Source organism: Dipodomys merriami, unplaced genomic scaffold (assembly GCF_024711535.1).
Source record: "Dipodomys merriami isolate MVZ:Mamm:240054 unplaced genomic scaffold, mDipMer1.0.p SCAF_857, whole genome shotgun sequence".
In the NCBI taxonomy this organism is placed as follows: Eukaryota; Metazoa; Chordata; class Mammalia; order Rodentia; family Heteromyidae; genus Dipodomys; species Dipodomys merriami.
The window spans coordinates 307,746-332,057 of record NW_027206465.1 but is presented as its reverse complement, the minus strand read 5'-3'; the positions used below and the strand labels follow the sequence as shown (position 1 = coordinate 332,057).

At 36.8% G+C, this 24,312-nt stretch overlaps 1 protein-coding gene across 2 annotated transcripts in view; it reads right to left on the bottom strand.

Moving 5' to 3' along the window:
- Positions 1–24,312, bottom strand: part of LOC138820301 (FMR1-interacting protein NUFIP1-like) — a 31,192-nt gene that overhangs the window by 1,275 nt on the left and 5,605 nt on the right. For both annotated transcript variants that reach the window (XM_070011976.1, XM_070011977.1), the window contains exons 4-9: positions 23,606–23,668; positions 22,913–22,989; positions 13,681–13,773; positions 9,773–9,966; positions 4,640–4,756; positions 1,737–1,969 (exon numbers count right to left, since the gene is read on the bottom strand). In XM_070011976.1, coding sequence (XP_069868077.1) covers positions 1,737–1,969; positions 4,640–4,756; positions 9,773–9,966; positions 13,681–13,773; positions 22,913–22,989; positions 23,606–23,668 — 777 coding nt within the window. The remainder of the gene's footprint in view (positions 1–1,736; positions 1,970–4,639; positions 4,757–9,772; positions 9,967–13,680; positions 13,774–22,912; positions 22,990–23,605; positions 23,669–24,312) is intronic.

Genomic DNA, 24,312 nt, shown 5'->3' with positions numbered 1-24,312 from the left:
ATACATAGTATAGAAATTCAAAGTATATTTGTTGGGCTGGGAAGTTGGCTCAGTGGTAGAGCGCTTGCCTTGCATGCATGAGGCCCTGGGTTCCATTCCTCAGCACCACATAAGCAGGAAAAAAAAGCCGGAAGTGGCGCTGTGGCTCAGGTGGTAGAGTGCTAGCCTTGAGCTGAAGAGCTGAGGGACAGCGCCCAGGCCCAGAGTTCACGCCCCACGACCGGACCAAAACAAACAAACAAACAAACAAAAATCAAAGTATATTTGTTAAAAATAATTTATTTTCTTCTCAGTTTATTTTCTGACATTACTATTACAGTTTAGTATAAACTGTATAGTATACTATAGCAGTGATATTTTCAAAACAAGAGTATTATGATTCAGGTCCAGTATTCATAGAATAATTAAACTACGGCATATATACTTAAGTAAAAAAGACTTTTCAGGGAATGCCAGCTGTTTTGCCACTGCACTGAGGAATATTTCTTTTTTTTTTGGTTGGTTGTGGAGCTTGAACTCAGAGCTTAGACACTGTCCTTGAGCTCTTCAGTTCAAGGCGAGTGCTCTACCACTTGAGTCACAGCATTACCTCCAGTTTTCTAGTGGTTAATTGGAGATAGAAGTCTCATAGACTTTCCTGCCTGGGCTGGCTTTGAACCTCTATCCTCAGACCTCAGCCTCCTGAGTAGTTAGGATTACAGGTGTGAGCCACCAGTGCCCAGCTGCCCTGACCTCTTTTGCTTAAGGCTAGCACTCTATTTCTCTAAGACATAGCTCTACTTCCAGATTTCTGGTGGTTAACTGGAGATAAAGAGTCTCACAAACTTTCCTGTCCAGGCAGGCTTTGAACCACAATCTTAGATCTCGGCCTGAGTAGCCGTTCATAAGCCATAGCTCCCAGATCACAGTGGAATATTTCTATTACTTTTTTTTTTTTTTGGGTCCGGTCGTGGGGCCTGAACTCTGGGCCTGGGCACTGTCCCTCAGCTCTTCAGCTCAAGGCTAGCGCTCTACCACTTGAGCCACAGCGCCACTTCTGGCTTTTTTTTTCCTTTTTGCTTATGTGGTGCTGAGGAATCGAACCCAGGGCCTCATGCATGCAAGGCAAGCACTCTACCACTGAGCCACCTTTCCAGCCCATTTCTATTACTCTTAAAGGCAGGAAATTAGAAACTTCAGTTTCTTTCCATTGCTTTATGGTTTTCAATAAGCATTTCTATTTAAATAACAACAAATCCTATTAAGGATTTCTTAAAAGCCTGCTGCTGTAGTAATCTGGAATTTTTGTTGTTTTGTTTTGTGCCAGTCCTGATGGATGAACTCAGGGCCTGCGCACTGTCCCTGATTTTTTGTGCTCAAGGCTAGCGCTCTACCATGTGAGCCACAGCTCCATTTCCAGGCTTTTTATTTTTTTAAGTCTCATGGGCTCTCCTGCATGGGCTGGTTTTGAACTTCAATCCTCAGATCTCAGCCTTCTGGGCAGCTAGGATTATAGCTGTGAGCCACCAACTTCATCTGTATTTTCAATGGACAATTTCACCTCATTATAAATTTCCTTAAACTAATGTCTGATTTTAAGCAGTCCTGAAAACTGGGATCATTTCACTTACTGAACAGCAGCTATATCCCAGCTTCAACTTCAAAATTAAGATATATAGACAAGTGTTCAAGGACCCTAAGGTTCTGCCCTACCTTTCTGACATATATAAACATCAGTGTGAAGAGCAATCACTTACCATTTCCAGGAGATAGGGATGATGTGTTCTTGGTTCAAATAATGTTTGATAGTTGCGAATATTTTTTTTCTTCTTGGGGTTTGTATTTCTACAGCTTTTCTTTGTACTTCCACACTGGGCTCCTGAGGAGTTCTGAACAGTTGCTACAGCATTTTTACTTGGACTCTTGGGAGCAGTGCTCTGCAGAGCCTGATTCTCTGCCACAATGTCTGCTTCTGTCTTGATGGGAGTTTCTAAGTTTTATGAAAAACAAACACAAAAGTTAAACAACACACAGAAAACAGGTAGAACTTTCAAAGATGACCAAAAGAGCCACAAAAATCCTCCTAGCCATCATATTGGCTACTTAGTTAACTGAAGACTAGGAGAGATTTTGCAAAGCATTTGTAATGCATTCCAATTTTTTTTTTCAAATTTAAAGCTGTAACTGCCAAGAATTGAGGAGACTACCACAAATTAGGAAATAATACCCAAAGACACTTGATCTATAAAATAAATATTAAGACAGGAAACAGAAATATGTGATAAACACAAAACATATTTCCTCTTATTTGAAAAAAATTAAACATAATTGACTAAAGTATTTTAAAATAGTGAGTAGGATTTATAATATCTGTAGAAATAAATTCTATGGTAACAGTAGCACAAAGGAAAAGAGGACCAAATATTAAGTATATTGGCTATAACCTTTTTCCTTTTGTGCTGGTATTGGGGCCTTGCACTCACTTGATATATAAAAAATAAACATCAAGACTTAGGAATATGAAACAAGGGCTTTCTCTTCTAAAGCAAGGAATTTTAAATAATTAGTCAAAATTAATTTATACAAAATTAGGGGCTGGGAAGGTGGCTCAGTGGTAGAGCGCTTGCCTTGCATGCATGGGGCCCTGGGTTCGATTCCCCAGCATCACATAAGCAAAAAGAAAAAAAAGCCGGAAGTGGCGCTGTGGCTCAAGTGATAGAGTGCTAGCCTTTGATAGAGTGCTAGCCTTGAGATGAAGAGCTGAGGGACAGCGCCCAGGCCCAGAGTTCAGGCCCCACGACCAGACCCTCCTCCCCCCCAAAAAATCAAACATTTATTTTATCACAAAGTGTCCTTTGCTACCTACAAGATTTCATATTACTGTTCAGGAAGACAACAAATGACATACAAAGGCGTTAAGGGAAAGCAATATAATTGGCCTCTATGGCTTTTAAGTCTGCACCTTGTTTTTATATCTGTTCTGCCACAACTAACATAGCATACTTAATGCTATATGACCTATAAAGTAAAGATATGAGTGTAATAGTATTTTTATTTATTTATGGTTTTTTTTTGCTGGTCGTGGGGCCTGAACTCTGGGCCTGGACACTGTCCCTCAGCTCCTCAACTCAAGGCTAGTGCTCTACCACTTGAGCCGCAGCACCACTTCCAGCCTTTCTTGCTTATGTGGTACTTAGGAATAGAACCCAGGGCCTCATGCATGCAAAGCAAGCACTCTACCACTGAGCCACCTTTCCAGCCCTGTAACAGTATTTTTATCTTAAGAAAGAGAAGAAAGAATTAATTCAGCTTGTCTTTATGGGATTCAGTAATCTGATAATAGTTTGCTTCCCTAGAAATGTAATATGTGTTCAGAGAAAGACTCCAGGTTCAAATCAGTATATTTGAAACAAGAGTAAGAAATAAGTTGTTTTCCCAAAATTGATATAATAGGCCACTATCTGTTAAGGAGGACTCTGATAAATTAGTTTATACTTCAAATTTCAAGTTGTTTTTGGACAAAACACACCACAGGCTATTAATTTAAAACTTCCCATGTTATATTCATATTTCATACTGAAGCCTAGCTCTTCTTACTCAACATCCTCCAACTATCCAAACATTAGTTATCTCTAGCCTAATCAATACTAAATGAGCTGTTATTTTCATGAAACTACTTTCAAATCTTCATTCTAAATAAAGGCTAAGACTGTATTCTTACCTTTAGCACAGTCCTACATTGACTGTACTAAAGCTACTGTATTTTGACTACATTTCTCCTGAGACACATATGCATAAGTTCTCTCATAGTTGGAGAAGCTTAAATAAAATTACCATACCGAGTATCCATAACAGGACATAGGTTTACTCACCAAATATATGTAGAATTATCAATACAAACCTTGGGTTAAAACTTTTCTTTCTAGCTAGGCATAGTTCTCACACTTATAATTCTCAATGCCCATGGGGTACAAATCAGGAAGATTGTGGTTTGAGGCCAGCTTGAACATAAAGTGTGCAAGACCCCATTATCAACCAATAAAGTTAGGTATGGTGGCCCACACCTGTGATCTCAGCAACACAGACAGCACAAATAGAAATGAGGTCCATGCTAGCTCAGGCATAAAACAGCCAAAGCAAAAAGGCAGTGACAGTGTAGCTCAAGTGGTACAGCACCTGCATAACAAGCACAAGGTCCTGAGTTCAACAACTCTAGTACCACCAAAATCCAAAACAAAACATCACCTGGCATCATATCAACAGTCTATTCACAGTACTTGTACGTATCCTCCCTCCAAAAAAAAAAAAAAAGCTGCTGTCCATTAAACTCACTTGTCATAACAAATTTCACTGTAATCATCCAAGCACCACTGGCCTCTCAGAAAGATTCTCAAAGTATTCCATTTCTTGTATCCAGTCTATTTCAACCACAAATATAGGGATGTATTTGCCAAGTGAGATAATTTATGTAAATGTTCTCCATAAAGAGCAATGCCCCTATAAACATTAGGTGTTATAAACTAATATTATGACAAGGATCCTTGAGAGCCAAGAATAAAGGAATTTAAAGATCAAATAAAGACTACTCATCCTAGTGCTATTAACACACACTGAACCAAAGGCAAAAAGACACCTCATACCAAGAGAAGCCTTGACTTACCTTCAGGCTCACTCTCTGATCCTGAGAGACTGCCATAGCTGCTCATCAGTGAACACAAGGCTGGAGTCACCTCCTTAGGAATGACTGTCTGTGGTGGTTTCTCTTCCTTATCAGATTCTGAACAGATGGGGAAAAAACAGGATTTAAACAGCATACCCCCAAACAGCTCCCACCACCACAAGAAAGCTGGCGTCTACTCTTTCATCTGTTAATAAAAGTAACTTGTTATCATTTCCTTGATCTTCCCAAAAAATGAATTCTAGAAGGCTTGACAAATTTCTGGTTGGTTTAAATCTTAAGCAAAGAAGTTATTTGCTCCAGGGCAGGGACAGGAACAAATGGAAACTACACATAGCTCAGTTAACTTACCATGCTTCACAGGTGATGGAATTTGAGCCATCCCTAAATTAACTTAATTACACAGTCTTTGCTATTAATTTACATGTAGGGCAAAAGTAAAAAATTTACTTAACTTTACTGGATAAGGATCATTAACTCTGAAAATCAGACTGAGGAATAAAATAGTGCTGTTTTTATTGTTGATTTACGAATAAAATATTGTGGGTTTAGGACTGGTTTTCCAGAATCAAGTAAGATTTAAGCCATTCTATGGGCTTAGAGTTTTACTGAAATGCCTGTCTCAACCTTTTTATTATTCAGAACTTCTAAGAACTTAAGTCAACAAGCCAACCATGAGAGTTTCACAAGCACTAAAGAGCCTGCCAAAGGGAAAGTGTTTGATCAGAGCCCAGCAAGTTCCACCAGAGCCGTGGGACACCACCTATTACATTTATTTTTGGCAGCTCTAAAAACGCATTAACTCTATTCTAGACAACCCATAAAAATCAAGCTGGATTGAAGACAATAAGTAACTTGTCTCTTTAATAAACCAATCTGACCCACAACCAATATGAAATGTTTCAAGATGGAGTATTTAATGTTCAAAACTGGGAAAGGGAAAGCAAACATTCTACAGGAAATGGAAATACCACTGTATGAGAATGTTGGCCATGCATCTCCAGTGGAATGAAGACATCCCCTATCTTCTACTATCCACACAAAAATTGCTCCTTATCAATTTACCTTTTCCTCTGGATTAATGAAGGGAAAGGAAACTATGTAAATTAAGCAGAAAACTTGTATGTTAATGTGAAGACTGTCTATCCATTATTCAAACAATAGCCTTCAAAAGCCTATAACATCTAAGAATAAGAGTAATTGAGGCTCTTCATTTTACATTTAAATACAAAATAGAATATAAAATAAAAACCTATCACAATTAAAACTTTGAAAGAGGCACTGTGTGCTTTGGCACTATCAAATCATCTTCTACAATGCCATCATCAAGGGGGGAGGGGATTCCCCCAAAGTCCCATGCATTTCTAACAGCATTTTTAGCACCCATCCTAGAAGGACGGTCAAAGGCATTCAAAGACATTGTACTGGCTAACAAAAAGATACTCAAAAAACTCCCCCCTCCCTCTTCTTTAAAGAGCAGCTAAAACACTTCTCTAAAAATAACAGTATAAAGACAGTAGCAATCAAGATGATAGAAGTAGACTTGAGAGTTACTATATAATAAACCAAAATATACTCTTATGTGTGTGTGCGCACAGGCGTGCACATGCTATGTTCACACACAAAAGAAAATACAGTAATTAATAATGAACAATCACCTCAAGGCTAGATCTCTTTCTTTTTCCCATTTCTCAATATATTACATAGAACAACTCACAAATACTGTACAGTTGAAGAGAGGTGCTGGTTGAAGTAGAGACAGGAATAGAACTTCCCGGGCTGCCTTCCCACTAGGACCTCTCATATGCTCAGCTCTGTGGAAGCGCTACAAACTCTCCTTTTGTACTTTTATACAGCTTCCACTATATAGGCATGGCTGGCTAAATTGTAGGCCACTGAAAATCAACTTAACCTTCAGCCTTTCTTCTCTCCCTGGAAGTTGGAAGGTAGAGATGAAAGACCTAATCTTCTAATCTAGCACTGCCCTTTCCAGTGACCAGTCCCCATTCAGAAAGTATCTAAGGGCTGCCAGCCATCCTAGACTGAAATCAGGGATGACTCTTTAAGTCTACAGCATTTCTCTGAATTACAATGCTGAGCAAGCAAAATGTTGAACCTCATAAATCTCCTCAAAAACAAAAATAAGAAAAAAGAATAACCAAATCAACCATGTATGCATATGTGTGCATATATATGTATAGAAATTATCAATATCAATGTCTTATCCAACTCTACACACCAGCTTCCCATCCAATTTCTTTCTATAACTTATTTCTTTATACATTGCTGACTGCCATTACTTGGTTTTGCCTATAGGAGAAAACAATTACACTCTTTAGCCCACAAGAAGATCTATAATTAAGTCTACTAAAGAAAATGCAAAGGTTGGGAATGGAGCTCAGTGGCAGAGTGTTTGCCTAACATACACAAAGTTCTGGATTCAGTCTTCTATAGTCTCTTAACTCTTAAGACACTCAGGGCTGGGGTGTGGTTCAGACAGTGCTTGCTTAGCACTATTTAGAACCTGGGTTTGATTCCTGGTATCATAATACAATCAAAGACATTTAAGGATGGAGCATTTTTTGCTAGCTATGGTTATTTTTACCATCTACTGTTTAACCAGTAAAGCCAACAGATGTTCTAATGCTCTATGACAAGAGCTATATTTATAACAAGTGACTAATGAGTTAGATTGTCATTGTTTTATGGATGGTGAGGTTCTACAGTTGAAGAAGGTTGTGGCTACCTTACTGAGTAGCTGCTTTTATTCTAACTCAGATAGGAGACTTAAATTTTTAAGAAAAGTTAAAGAACTTCTTGCATTTTTATTTACTGGCTTTTGTTCCAAAACTACCAAAGAGCTGCTAGCCATCCTGGACTGTGAGTTTCACTATGTATCCTAGGTACGAACTTGTATAGCCCACAATCCTCCTGCTTTAGCATCCTGAATGCTGCCATTACAGATTATACCACCAGGTTATTGTATATATATTTAAACTGTAAAAAAAAACACCTCAGTCTTAACTGACGAATATCAAAAAGAGATTTAAACAACAACAAACTCTTAAGTAGGCTAATAACCAAGAATATGTAAAATTTTTAACATGGAACTTATATTTGGGCTACAGGTTATTGTATATATATTTAAACTGTAAAAAAAAACACCTCAGTCTTAACTGACGAATATCAAAAAGAGATTTAAACAACAACAAACTCTTAAGTAGGCTAATAACCAAGAATATGTAAAATTTTTAACATGGAACTTATATTTGGGCTACAGATGACATTTTGTCACCAAAATCACACATTGCAAATCTGAAGATGTCTCTAAAACTAAAATGAAGAAAAAAAAATCACTGTCCAAAAGTAAACTCAGCACTGGCTAAAGTATTGTATGCCTTTCCTTAAACTTGTTCTCACATCTCCACTATCGTAGGATCGCAGTATTTCTGAGAAAACTTCGAACTTCACCTATGGAGGACATGCAGGATACTAGTGGAATCAGATTACTGAAGTCAAATTCAGGCTCTGCTACTAATCAACAGTATGGCTAAGGTAGATTATCTGTGTTCCTCATTTCCAAAGCAGAAGTTGTAATAGTACCTATGTAGATGGTCATCATATGGAAGAGTTAATATTCATAAAGCACATAGAGCTTAAGAAATAACCTTACTCAATAACTGTTAACTGGTGTTAAACTTTTATTATTACCATCCCTACTAAACCCAACATTTCCTTGTGCCAAGATCCTTCTGCATCCTAATCCAGTCAGGGAAGGTTTCCCTCATTTCTTGCCATCTCTAATAACTTTTACCATGTGGTTGTCATAGAAACTGTCATCCAAGCTGAACAGAGACTAGAATCAAATCTATGATAAACAGCAGTTCACTCACTAATAATTTTTCTCTTCTGTAGTAGAAAGCATATATAATTAAAGCACAATGTTACATACATTTCCATTTCTCTGAAGGAAAACTGGAGTCTCAGAAGCTGTACATGATAGCAGTATTTTAGTGCTTTCAACCTTTTTCTTAAGTCTTAAAGAGAACATTTGAATAAACTATGGATACATATAAGTATACTTTTAAGTTCTGAAGAATATAATTACACAAATAAAATAAATAGGGCTACTTTTCCAAGGAGAGTATGCCTGTGCTTTGGAACACAAATAACACTGGCTTCCAAAGCATTAATGCTTTATAGGTGGAATGAAGGAGAAAAATGACATAATCGAGCAAATTTGTACAGACAGTAATGAGAAATAACCTTAAATAAAATCCCCAATACTATATCATACTTTGGAAATTAACCAACAAATAGTATCTTTCACTATAACTTGCTTGTCCCATGTACCTACACCAAGATGCAGAAAGAATTTCTGAAATGAGGTTTTTGATAAGATATTCCTCATAAAAACAAAAATTAAGCTGGGTGCTGTTAGCTCACACCCGTAATTCTAGCTCTTCATTAAAGGCTGAGATCTGAGGATCACAATTCAAAGCCAGCCTGAGCAAGAAAATGCATGAGACTCTTATTTCCAATTAACCAGCAAAAGTCCAGGAATAGAGTTGTGGCTCAAGTGGTACAGTTGTAGCCTTAAGCAAAAAATCCCAGGCATAGTGCTCAGGCCTTGAGTTCAAGCATACTACCCTACCCCCCACCCCCCCTCTTCCCACAAAAACCTGTCAGGCACTAGTCATTCAGTCCTATAATTCTAGCTATGTGGGAAGATGAGATTAGAAGAATCATGGTTCCAACCCAGCCCAGGCAGAAAAACCCCATAAGATTCTATCTCAACAGAAGCAGCTGGGTATGGTAGTGGCATACACTTGTCATCCCAGAAACTTGGTCCAAATATTCAGCCAGGCAATATGCAAGACTTTATGTAAAAAATAATCAGTACAAAAAGGCGTAAAGGTGCAGTTTAGCAGTAGAGTGTTTACCAGGTAAGCACAAGGCCCTGAGGTAAAACTGCAGAACTGCAAATATAAAAATGAAATAATCACTTCATTTGTATGTATTTGCCATTATATCTCCACAAACAAGGCTATGGATAATCAATTTAAGCATCACTGTCCACATACTTATGTACATACTGCTTTCCTATTGGCTTACCAGAATCACTGTTTATTAACACACCAAGAGGATCTTCATTTGCCTCTGCTGGACCTTCAGGCTTTGAACCACAGCAGTGACTCCCTGATGAAGTGACTGCTCCATGGGTAGCATTGCCATTGTTACACTTCTTGTGTTTGCCAGGACTTCTAATCTTTACCATTTGTGAATGTCTGGACATTCCTTTCATCTTGCTGGGGAAAGAAAAAAAAATACAGTTCAGTAAAAAATGCAGTGACTTCTGCAAAAAAAAAAATAATAATTGAAAAGGAGTACTGAGTGTAAAAGAAACTAGATGTTAAAGTGATCAAGTGTAGCTTACTAAACTAAATCAACCAAAATAAAAGAAACTGTCTCCCAAAGACAGAGAAGTTTACAGTAGTCCGTTAAATGAACAAATACCACACAATCTACCAATCTACCAATACTACATAATTTATCTTACTCATGCTCAGCTACACACTCCCATTCTTATGTTTACCACTCTGACATTTGGCTCTGTTGTGCAATCATTCGATCAATTTAACTTACATTTAGGAATATAAAAATATACCTTGGAGTTTACATGGTTTTGTCTACTCATTTTAAAGGAGTCTTAAACTTTCTTCAGCATTTAAAAATACGTTACCTTTCCTTTTGCACAATGATCTAAAGATAATTTTTAAAAATATGCCACTTTATTTGAGCTTCCTGCTGAACTTTCAAGTAGATTAGACAGGGACTGCTCTCTGCCCAGCCCCACAGCCAGCTCAGGTGCAGTGTGCTTCTGGCAACTGCATCAACTTCATTTAGAAAGAAAACAAATATTTATGTGAGCATCTTCTAACTTTATGTTTAAGAAAAACATGGTATTTTTCAAAAAGCATTTATGAAGGATTTCTCAGGAAACAATACAAAGTATCTTTTTAGAGGGACTAAATTTACTCAAAGAAAAACTATTTGCCTTTTATCAGGCAAAATTCTTTAATAGTGGAAGTACAAAGAATTAGAAATCTGAGCCTAAATTTCAATTTTGCTCCTTACTCACCATCCCTCTTAGACAATATTAATATCTTTTATTGTTACTCCTGTCTGTAGAATGAGAATCATGCGGACAGAAAGAATTAAATAAAATGAAGTGCTTTTGGGAGTGGAGCTATGGTTCAAGTGCTAGAGCATCAGCCCAGACCTGACACACACACAAAAAAATACTTTGCATTTAGGGTACAATAACTCTGAGACTGAGCCCTTAGTAAGTGAAAGGTATTATCTTGTTTTCGTAATAATTAGTTAAATTGACACGATCAGTTTAAATCTACAATGCAAGGGCTTGCTATAATTTTTAAAGAATTTGATGCCAAAAGAATCATATATTCATATATTTATACAAACATACAAAAATATGTGTATATATATATATATATGCACACATATACTGCTATATACACAAAATATGTATACACTCCCAATTTTCTACACAAAAGAATAGAGAGCACTAAATTGGACCTGCCTATCTATCCTAGCCTATCAGCCAACCAGTCCCCAATAGCACCGAGCCTTATCAAGAACCACAGATGTACCTAACACAGATGTGTCTGAAAAATTACTCACTCTTGTATGAAAACAAAGGACATTCATTAAGAGAGTAGAAAGGCAAGACAAAGACTGTTGTATCAGTAATACATATACTCCAAAGAGAAAAGTGTATCTAATAAACAGCTCCTACAAGTCAAGAAAAAGCAACCTCAATTAAAAACTAGGCAAAGACTCAAAGTGGCGGTATAGCTCAGGGATAAGAGTACATGCTTAGCAAGCATGAGGCCTTAACCTCAAACCCCAGTACTGCAAAATACAAGACAACACAACACAAAATAATAGTCAAAGGCTTAAACTGATACTTCACAAGAGAATATCCATATGACAAGATGTTCAACATCAATAGTCAGAAGGAAAATAATGTAACATGGGAGAGCAGTATAACAATACCAAACAATGACCAAGACACAGACAAAGCAAGAAGCATCAATTGGTTCAAACTACTTTTGGTAAATGTAAATGGTTTAATTGTTAAACCTATTAAAGCTAAAGATGGATAACCTATGATCTACTCTCTATATGTATCAATGAAAATGAGTACTAATTCCCACAAAAGACAGTGTTCATAAGCTGAACATCAATGGCTCACATCTGCAATATTAGCTAAGAGACTCAGATCTGATGATCATAGTTTGAAGCCAGCTGGAGAAGAAAACTCTGAAACTCTCTAGTTAAGCAGCAAAAGAGCTAACTGGACTAAAGAAATGGTGCAACTGATAGAGCACCAGCCATGAACAAGAGGCTAAGCAAGAGAGTGAGGCTCTGAGTTCAAGCCTTGGCACATGTACATACACCAATATTCATAGCAGTTTTATTCATAATTGTCCAAACTGGAAAGAACCTAGATGTCTATCTAGAGAAAAAGATATATATTCTCATAATTGACTTCTATACAACAGTAAAAATGAAACTATTAACAGCTACATATAACAGATAAACACAAAAATAATTTTGAGCCATTGAAATCACTGTAAATCATAATTAGTATAATTCTAAGAACATGCATTATATATCTGTGATGATAGAAATTAGAAAAAGAACTTCATGGTTAGACACTGATCAGGAGATGGCTTAAGAGAACTTGGTGAGGTAAAAACACTATAAATGATATGGAGGCCATGCAATGTATAAAGGAATGTGTGTGTGCATATGATATATATATATATATATATATATATATACATATATATATGTATGTATATATATATATAACACACACTCACATACACACATATAAAATTTCACGCTGTGCATTTAACTGGGCTGGGAATGTGGTTTAGTGGCTGGAAGTGGCGCTGTGGCTCAAGTGGTAGAGTGCTAGCCTTGAGCAAAAGCTCAGGAGTCCAAGCCCCAAGACTGGCCAAAAAAGACAGACAGACAGACAGACAGACAGACAGACAGGACAAGACAGGAAGGAAAAAAGGAAGGAAGGAAAAAAGGAAGGAAGGAAGGAAGGAAGGATGGAAGGAAGGAAAGAAGGAAGGAAGGAAGGAAGGAAAAACATAATATTTAACCTCAGCAGATCTACTTCTAGGAATCCTCAGGACTCTTTTATGAAATATATTATGTAATAGCAACTTGATACCAGTAAAAGGCTGGTAAGAACTTAAATGTCTGTGTGGGAAACTGGTTGAAAAAGAAAACAAAAATACCACAGTCAGTTTAGTTTCTTACACATCTGTAAAACATGGGGATTATTGTAGATTACAATATGGGGCAATCACCAAGTCAAATTTTCAGTGTTGAAGAAAGCAAGATGCAGAATAGTGTCAGAAAATGAGGGGAAAAAGACTCAGCCATGTGCTATGGAGACTGAAAACCTCTGGAAGGAGGAGACAATTCAGCTGAGAGACAAAGGTTCAAGGAACTTTATCTTAAAAAAAAAAAGAACTCCTATGAATACAAGATAATACTCATTTTAAGCTACAATTAAACTTTCTTTAAAGTGAAAATTTTAAGCTACAATTAAACTTTCTTTAAAGTGAAAATGTTACAGATGCAAAGGATTCAGAACTGAGAATGAAGAAATGGTAAGGGCTGGGAATGTGGCTTAGTGGTAGTGTTTGCCTAGCATGCATAAAGCCCTGGGTTCTATTGCTCATTACCACATAAACAGAAAAAGCTAGAAGTGGTGCTGTGGCTCAAGTGGTAAAGTGCCAGCCTTGAGAAAAGAAGGTCAGGGACAGTGCCCAGGCCCTGAGTTCAAGCCCCAGGACTAACACAAAAGAAAAAGAAAAAAGAAACTTTAAGTTCATGGTTTCTGTTCCTTTACTTACTCATAAAAGTATTGTCAATTACATCACACCTTGAGAGTGAAGTTTTATAAAACTTACCCATACTGTGTTGTCGTTAATACTTCTCCTCTCTTCTCCTTCTCAAGTTTTAGCTTTTTCTTCCTTTCAATATTGGACAGAGTTGGGTAGTTTCTAGAAAATAATGGAAGTTAATTATAAAAGGGTTTTTTGTGTAAAGCTTTAAGCTACCTAGCAACTAATAGTTGCTAACACTCTAGTAACTAAATTTAGCAATTTTTGTTAAAAAACTAATATTACCTCATTATAAAGTGCTACTAGTTTACAACAGATAAGCTTTACCAGATCAGATTATGTTAGAATTGAAACAAAATATGTCATATAATATGTTCAAACTGATAGAATCTAGTTGGCAAGTACCCTAACACACTTGAAGAAATAACAAGTCTATTGAGTAACTTTTGCAAATGCATGCTGGATTTACTCAAAGTCACCGAGATAGTTCTCAAAATATGATACACCAGGAAGGGCAAGAAAAGCAGAGAAACAGCTATAACTAGAACAAAAATATTAACAATATAAATACCCAAGAGTATAGAGTTGGGGTGGGTAGAAAAGAAAGATTATCAAAATGGAAAAATCCAGAAAGAAAGAAACATGAAGGACATTGGTCTTAAATTGACTTCTTAATATAGAAAACAAGCTTCAGTGATCTAAATAGAAAAAATAATGCAAACAAACCAAGACCACAGAAAGTGTGATATTCGCACATATTTGTAATTATGTATGAAATACAATACATTTATACACGATGGCACAGAAAGAGAGGTTCTGGCCAAAATGTGCCTTGTGAGATACTTTCTCAGATGAGAAAGTTTGTATATAATTCAGCAGGTAAAGAGAAGCCATAAAAAGTTATAAGCAGAGAGACATGTACAAGACTGTGATTAAGATTAAATCTGGGGCTGGGAATGTGGCTAAGGATAGAGCTTACCTAGCATGCATGAAGCCTCGGGACGATTCCTCAGTACCACATAAACAGAAAAAAGAAAAAGTCTTAAAGAGCATTATGGCTCAAGTGGTAGAGCACTAGCCTTGAGCCAAAAGAAGCTCATATACAGTGCCCAGGCCCTGAATTCAAGCCCCATGACAGGCAAAAAAAAGAAGATTAAATCTGATGGTAATGCAATATAAATTGCTTTCTTTGTTTTGTAGCACAGATGTAAGGAGATGCAGGCCCTAAACTCTGATAAGAGAGATCAACCTCTGGAGGTAAAACATGAAAGGAGAGAACACCAGTCTCATTATTCAGCTTGACTAGTCATCAGAGGAAAGTTTGAGAAACATTAACAAACTGTGTTCTGCCACTGTTTCTAGGACACTTCTCCAGATTCACCTCTAAAACAAAAACAATAAACTACATCACTAGCTTGAATAGCACAGACAATATGAAGCCCATGAGTTTAGCCAAGCTGGAAGAGAAAAAAGGAAATGACATTGGGTAGTGGTGAAGTAATCAGGAAAAAGGCAATGAATTTCAATAAGGACAGTGAAAGGCAATATACCCAGCCAAGAAAAACCACCTCTATAAACAAAAGATGATGAATGTTCAAGCTACAAATAAACCTAAAAGGAAAGGATCAAGGTCATACAAGATTAAAAAAAAAATCTGATAGCTGGCCAATAACATACAGCTATGCTTCTAAAAACAAATATAATCTAAGGTTGTATGAAGTGGACTCTGACTCTAGTACAAGCGTCAAAAGCTTTGTGATACTCAAAGTGGCCAGATATTCTCAGAGCACTGTGTCAATGTGATGGAAATGAAATGACAAGGAAAATACTTGGAAGGGAGTCAGAAGAGTCTCAAAGATGATTAAAAGGTTGAAAAATAAAACCTCTGAATAAAGATGAAAGAACTATTTGCAGCCTCTTAAAGAGGATGAGAAGTGACAATAAAATAAGTCTTAAAGAAAAGATGGTAGCCAGCTGTTCTCAGTCTAAAGACAGAACATGTGGAAGTAGAAATGATGACAAAAGAAGTAATCATTTTAGCCAGCCCCACAGCGGTGGGCATGGAACGTAAAGAGGCACTCAGGTTCCTTCACAATCTCAAGCTTACATGTCCATCCTAACAGTTCTTTTTACTATTATTGTTCTGAATCTTGCAATCTATTAACATGGTGAACCACAGATTAAACAATATGATTTGATATTTCACAATGTTTGACTTTATCATATATATGTAGGCAGATATTACATATGTGCTTTTCAATATAAAGGATTTAAACATTTTATAGGGATTTTCTAAATAACACAACAAAGTCTTGGAGAAACTCCTTTGGAAGAAGTCTTTTTTAAAAAAAAAAAAATAGCAAATGTTCTCTTTCTGGTAGATTAAATGATCATGCTCCTGCAGGTAAGAAATCTCTTAATTTTCCTTCCAAAATTGCAAGATTTTAAGTTTCAGCTTTGAAATCAGTCAAATCCTCTTCCAAAATTTATATTATTATCATTTATACAGAACCTGGAGACTAAAAAATAGAGAAAAATAAATATACTAGAAAACAAAATTCTGCTTCAGAAAGGGAATCAGAAATACCAGACCTATTTATATACACACCTATAATCAGGAGCCCCTCTTCACACATAAAACTGAGGTATAAGAGTAAGGAAAAGGAGAAGCGCCTTGAGTGGCAGAAAGCCAACAGCGAGCAAGAAAGCCAAGAGAGATTGTGAGACCAAGTTCAAGCCACAGTACTGGCACATACAAAACAAACACTTTATCTTTGGGTGAAAGAGTATGAATATGGTCAAAATAGATTGTCAGTATGTATAAAAATGAAACAATGAAATCTGTTGAAACTGTATTAGGAAGGGGGGAAGACTATAGCAGGAGTTATACATTGTATACCTGCCTAGGAATATCATAGTGAAATCCCTCCTTATATAGTTAAGGTTTGCAACTAAAAAACTAAAATAATGAGTGAGGAAGAATAAAAAACATATAGTTCAGGTTAATAAAATACTCTTTGAAATAATAAGACTACTAGAGAAAAACTTTAAGTTATATCTTATATTGCATAATTATGTACAGATGTAACTTACCTCAATATTTCCTGTTAGAGAATGGATGTTAAGACTTCTAACAGGGGATATTTCACAGCATGATTCTCTGCATTTTGATCTAACATCACTTTCCTCCCCATACTTCTATCTTTCCTCTATCATGAGGGATAAGTCCTGACACCAAACCTTTTTCTCTTCTTCATTTCTTATCCCCTCTAGCTAACGATGCCTTAAGTGACTACCCTTAAGTACAACAAAACTGTGCCAACCATTATCTCCACATATTCCATCCTACTGTGATTTGCTCCTCATTCTCAAATGATTATCCATTCATTGACTTTTCTTCTAGGCCAATCTTCTGTAACTACAAATCCTTTTTATTCTCACCAAAACACAACTGCTTCAACACAGCTATGCCATTATTTTTCAAGTCTTTCTGAACTTCAAAAAGATGTTGCATTATTAAAGAGGAGGTAGCCTCTGTTCTTTAGTTTGAATGAATTTGGGATACAAATCAAATGGATTTCCTGAGCTAAAGTGAATACTGAAAAATATTACAAAATCATGCCGCCTAGTGGTCATACTGTGAAGTATGGTCTACTTTCTGAAAGCCAGTCTATAGAAACCAACCTCTACTACATTTTCCTCAATGCCAATATAGCATTTGTACCTCCCACTTGTTTTGTTTTTGGCCGGTTGTTAAAAGAAAGTTTTACAGTTTGCGAAGGCTGGGGGAATTTTGTTGCTTTTTCTTTGGTTGGTCATGGGGCCTGAACTCGGCCTGGGCACTGTCCCTGAGCTCTTCAGCTCAAGGCTAGAGCACTTTACCACTGGAGCCACAGCACCACTTCTGGCTTTTTCTGCTTATATGATGCTGAGGAATAGAACCCAGGGCTTCATGCAAGCAATGAGCCACCTTCCCAGCCCGGGAATTTTGTTTTAATTGGGTAGATCTTGCTAACTTTTGTCTGGCCACTGGCTTCTGCTTCTACCTTCCAAATCTATTCTTGTCTAGTTTTCATGACTTTAGCCATAGACAGCAAAAGTTTGCTTTTAAAAATACAAAACATTTGCTTCCAATTTTCAAGCTAAATTAACACCAAAAAATTATTAAGGATATCATAATTTTTACTAATATACATTCAAAAGTTGATATTTCTTTTTTTATTGTGAAAATACTGTACAGAGGGGTTACAATTACATGGGCAAGATAATGAGTACATTTCTTATCAAGCATTGTAGCCTCCTCCTTTGTTTCCCCTTCCCATCCCAAAAGTTGATATTTCTTACTAACAGAAAATCAAATGTATCTTCTATCAGGAGGTTTTATATAAACATACACAGTAATAATACTGCTTAAATTTCTTAAGCTAGTAGAAATATTTCCTTTTAATTACTTGTTGCACAGAACCATGGAAAGCAGAGTTCACCTTCAACTTCAGAAAACAATGCTTTCAAATAGACATCAATTTGGTTTGTCTCAGTAATCTGTTCTATATCAGGAGATTTTTGATGTTAAAAAGAAAAATCACAGTAGTTACTGAGTACCAATGGCTCAGGCCTGTAATCCTAGCTACTCAGGAAGCTGAGATCTGAGGATCATGATTTGAAACCAGCATGAGGAGTCCGTGAGGGTCTTATCTCAATAAACTACTCAGAAAAAGCCAGAAGTAGCTCTGTGGCTCAAGTGGTAGAGTGCTAGACTGAAGCACAAAGAGGCTCAGGGACAGCACCCAGCACCTGAATTCAAGCCCGAGGAGCAGCAAAAATAAAAAAATAATAATAATTCAACTATTTACATATATTAACATTTATAAGCCTCCCACATATCTATGACACAACAGTATATAAGCAACCATGTAAAAGATGGGCTTATTACCTTCAAGGCTGACAATTTATTCCAGAATAAAAACAAATGAAAAAAATGATAGACCAATAAAAGACATCTATGCTAAGCAGAGGAGAGATACAGTATTCAAAAATATGGGAGACATTCTTCTAGGGAGATGAAGAAATGCATCCCCCAAAACAGCAAGATTTCTGCTGGGCAAAGAAGAAGGAGTAGAATTTGAAGATGAAAAATGTTAAGATTTTCTAGAAGTATATGAGTTATCATAAATAACAAGTCTGGCAAGGACCAAAAGCTCCCATAAGTAAAACATGCTGAAATAACCACTGTCATGGATGGCCTTGAAAGTTAGAGGCTGACCCTGCACTGAGGTGAAAAACACCAGAAATCTGGAAGTAAAAAGATGTTGAACGTTTAAGAGCATATACTCTGTTACAGTATCTTGTGTGTTATAGCAAAAGTTTAGCTCCCACTACTGAATATTACCAGTTTTAAAGACCTTTGTTTTAATTAGCATTTTGGCTAGCTAAGAGAAAATCAGCTTAAATTTATTTTTAAATTTTACACTACACACTCATCTATATAACAAGTAAGCACAGACTGAACACTCGATTTTCTACCACAAAACAATGAATACAAAGAATAAGCCTAAGCTTCTCATTAGCCAAGTCAATTCCTGAGGTCAAATCACACTGCTGAATATTCACTTGCAGGGTACTTATCAATGGTGTGGTTTTCTGGAACAGGACCTAGCAACTGAGCCAGAACTAAGACTTGGCCAAGTGGGTAAGACGAAGGGCAATGAGTGAGGGAGCTGAGATACTGACAAGAGTGGCTGAAGTGAGCCAAGTCAGGGAGAGTGACAGAGGTGGCTGACATCACAGAAGTTAAAGAGTTAAGGAATGGTAAGCCTTAACTGGTCCAGACCAGTTGGAAGTGACAGTGAGAGCTGGATAGATGGATGAGAACTTATGTCCAAGTTGACAATCTAGAGTGATAGCCAGGAAATTAAAAGGCTAAAACTGCATAGTGAGGGACTCTGGAAAAGGGAAGGTTAAAAAGGTACTCAACAGATTCAAAGTACACATACTTCCACTGCAGCATCTAATGTGCCACAGACTGATTGAAAGCAATAGAGAGATATGGAAAAAAAAAAACAAAAAACTTGAGGACAAAGGCTAAGGAATCACCTGGAATCCACATCAAGAAGCACTACGTATTTCACAAAGCCAGTCTTTTTGGTCTTGTTTTATTTGACCGATCCATAGCAATCCACACTGCCAACCTTCTTCCTTCCTCTTCAGTAGCTTCTATGATACACCAAAGTCCCATTTCTTCCTCCTTTCTGGCTCCCCCCTAGCCACATTGTTGCTTTTTACGCTCTAGTAGGCCTTTCAATAGAGTTAAAGGAGCATAGACTCAATGCTCAGCATTGCATCTCCTTTCACTCTTTGCCACATTTGTAGTTATTGTGATGTTAAAAAAAAAAATCTACACGCAGGCCAGTCTTTAATAGATGTTTCAGGATCTTGTCATACTCAAGTGTCCAAAATCAGCACCTCACAATCCTGTTTCCTCCAGAGTTCCCTATCTCAGGTACCACCTTTCACTGAAGGGCTTAGAAAGAAACTTGGAAGTCTCCTCAAAAATCCCTTTCTTCTTTAGCCTCACAAGCATCAGCCACCAAGTACATTCTGTGTTCTTCCAGGTTATCTCCATTCCAAGTGCCACTTTATGACACTTTTATCTTGTCTTAACCTACACTCACAGTTCCTTGAATATGCCAATGTCTGTCCTCTGTTCCTGGCTTTTGTTACCTCATCCTCCTTTGTCATAGGAAACCCTAACTTTCCAGCCTAGATGAGGTCCTCTTCCTCTTATAGGCTAAGAGAAAGGGAGGAAGAGTCTGGGAAAGCACAATAGCAACATAGACACTAATTCAACACTGGTCTTATTTCCCCATTTATGTAATTATTTAATTTCCATACCCACTAGAGATAAGAAATCCAACTGGCAAATGAAACTCATTTCCGACCTTTCTTATTGCTTTAAGAGAACTAGAAATTTGGGAGATTCACAAGAATTAAATTTATTTATACAACTTAGTTATTATGCAGAATTTGTTAACTACTGACCACTGTCAGTGCTCTAGGAAGAATTAAAGTTAAAAAAGGGATTAGTACCACTGAACCACAACAGCCTCTAACTGACCAAAGTCAGAGCTAAGTAGCAGAGAAAAAATAGTGTAAACAGAACATTTCCATCCCATCTAAGATACAATCTTCAATACCATCACTGACAGTTTTTTAAAACTCTTCTTCTGTGTTTATTCCTCTGTGCAAAATAGGAAGAAAAAGATAGAAAAATAGATAAAAACAAAACGAAAAGCAAGCAAAGCAAAACAACAAATAAGATAGTTGGGGAGGGGCTGGGAAGGTGGCTCAGTAGTAGAGTGCTTGCCTTGCATGCATGAGGCCTTGGGTTCGATTCCTCAGCACCACATAAGCAGAAAAAGCCAGAAGTGGCTCAAGTGGTAGAGCACTAGCCTTGAACTGAAGTGCTGAGGGACAGTGCACAGGCCCAGAGTTCAGGTCCCATGATTGGCAAAAAAAAAAAAAACAAGATAGTTGGGGAGTAGTGATTTCAGAGGAAAAAAAGGGACCTGTAAAGAAGCATCATGGAAAGTAAGGAGCTTTGTATCCAATGAATGAAAATTTTCCACTAAACTATTTTGTGGTCCAAACTTTGCCTTCTAAGTTGGAACCTACAGCCATCCTTATCATTGTCCAGGCTGAGTCTTCTTTTCACATAATTCACTCTTTAACAGTAATTCAATCGACAAATATATATATATATATATTTATATTTATATATATATAAATATATATATATATTCATATGGTAAATTTTAAATACCATACAAAATTCAGCAGAACCACAGACATCTAAATCTATGCCAATTACCGTATATGAAAAATGCTGAGGTTGCATTAAAAAAGGTTAAATTTGATTCAGGGACTGGCAGATAATCTACATACTTGAACCAGAGTTTAAACCAATTATCGCTAACAACAGTTAGTTCAGTTGACATTTTCTTTTCTTAGCAAGATTTTCTCAGTGAAGAAAGGTACAAGTTCTTTTTGTTACAGACAGGTACTCTGGTAAGGCTGTAATAGGAGAAATGAAGAATAAGAAGATAGTAATAAGCCAGGTGACTGCTACAATCTTGTTCACTGCTCTATAGGGAACAGAATTTGTTATATGACCAGCATATAACAGTCATTTGACAATTTTGTGTCAAAAATAAAATGAATGAATAAACAGTAAACAATTATACTTTCTGGCCCATCCCGGTACTTGATCTCTGGGCCTGGGCACTGGTCCCTGAGCTTTTGTGTTCAAGGCTAGTACTCTTCCACTTGAGCCACAACTCCAATTCCAGTTTGTTTTTTTCCTTACTGGTTAACTGGAGATAAAGTCTCATGGATTTTTCTACCCAGCTAGCTTACAACCATGATACTCAGATCTCAGCTTCCTGAGTAGCTAGGATTATAGACATGAGCCACCAGCACCTAGGTAAACAATACATTTGTAAATAACATTACCTAACCCATTACTGTGTCAGTCACTAAACATCAAGTGAGCAGCATATACTAGCTCCCCTCAAAAAATAAAATATAATAACATTACAATAGATGTCATTTAAATAAGAGTTCTATTAACTCTCCCTAAAGCTACACTCAATGCTCCCCGCCATGCAGCTTACAGTCCTGTGCCATAGTACCATAGAACTTCCTCCAATAAAAATTGTATTTTTAATGCATGGTAACATATACAGGGCTCAATGTATTTACACACAAACTGACTAACGGTGGTTATTCTTGAAAGGTATTGTTTATCAAAACAAATAATAGGAAGTAGAAACATGTTTTTGGGGTGTTGGGAAAAGGGGGGTTCACAGGAGTGGAGAAAGGAAGAGTGAGCAAATGTAGTCATATTCAATGTACATTATGTGAAGAATGAACTACGTAATTTGATGGTAGGGACAGGAGGAAGAAAATGAGGGAGAGTAGTGAAAGGGTTGACACTGACCATGATGCACTGTACTTATAACTTGACTTATGGAATTGTAACCACTTTGTACAACTACTTAATAACAACAATAATAATAATAAAATTGTATTTTTAAATAATCAAGTAGCAATTTTCTAAATGTCATTATGTACCAATTCTGAAGAACAAAAAAAAAAATCAGCGCCAATAATTTCCAGTTGAATGATCACAACATTATAAAAGATCAATTTCAAATTTCCCTTTTGGTATTTTACATTAGGATGAGACTGTCATTATTTGCCACAGTCAAAGAAAGTTACTGTCTCTCAGCTCTTTACTCACTTTCTTCTTTCTTCTCTCCACCTTGCAATCTCCTCTGGTGTGTCTAACTTGATCTTCTTCATCCCAGGAGCATGCATCTAGGGGAAAAAGCCTACTGAACATCAGGAAGTATAGTGTATGCTCTAGATTATGTGGATGACTTTGAAGCCAACAAGAAGTTTACAAGCAGAAAAAGAATTTTAGACTAAGACGCCCGTATTTTCCAAGCATATTATGATTATTCCTTTAAAGGAAAAGGAGTGATTTCTCATGTATTTAGCTTAATGCTACTGATAAGGGAATAGGAGTAACCTAATTTTAGATATAGGAAATGACTAAATTATTTTTTCTGACTTACAGTGAATACTGAAATGAGTGACTTACAGCCAAATTTGAGGGTGAAAGTTAAAGCAGTGAGTAGACATGACAATTTCCAGTAGCGTAACACAGAATTTAGAGTCAAGAAACTCCAGTGAAAGAATCAATCTTGATACCTTAGACAAATCATTTGTTTTTAACCTATTAAATGGAGCTATTGACATACCTGGCATAGTTCTTTATAAGGATAAGATTGAGTAAGATGTGAAACTCCCTTACAAAGTACTCCATTAGTGCTATTAGTCTGCACAAATGAAGAACTGTGAAGGTAATACATCAATAAAATAAGAAGAGCATGTATCAAAAAAAGTTTTAAAAAAAAACATAAAAACTTACATTTCTCCAGTGGAACTGTACAATCTTCTCATGTGCAGTAAAAGAGCAATCTGCCTCAGGACACTGCAAGAGTTTTTTTTTAAAAAAGACAATTTAAGGTTTCCCACATTAAATTTGCCTACTGTTCATACAAAGGTAAGTTGTCATGTACACAGTTTTTCCATCTTTATGGTATCATCACTTGATAACAAAGATTGCTCCAAAACAGAGCCATATTTAGAAAGGTAAGATATTTTCACTGTCAACAGCACAGTAATACACCTCATTTGTTTCTCCATTGGAATGAAAGCACAGATCAGCACCATGTAAAATGTTTTCAGTTTTTTTTAACTTTAACATTTTTCATAAAACAGGGTCTTGCTAAGTAGCCCAGGTTGACCTCAAGGTCAACTCATGAGCCTCCAACTCAGCTTCCTGAGTGCTAGGATTATATGAGTACTCCAATATTTAAAATTTGTATCATCCTTAAGAGGGATGAGCTAATTACAGAATGGGTATAGTCAAGGAAGCCTTACAGGGAATAAACTCACAAAGAGGCAGAGAGTATGAGAAGAGAGGTAACACTCTTACCAAGCAGCAGAGGTGCACACATACAAAGAGCTGCCAGACTGTTCTTTTTTGCTGCCATCTTACTTTTCCCAAGAGCAGTGGGTCCCCACCCTCAAAATCCAAATCCCAGGCTTGTTCCCATTGGTCAATCAAATATT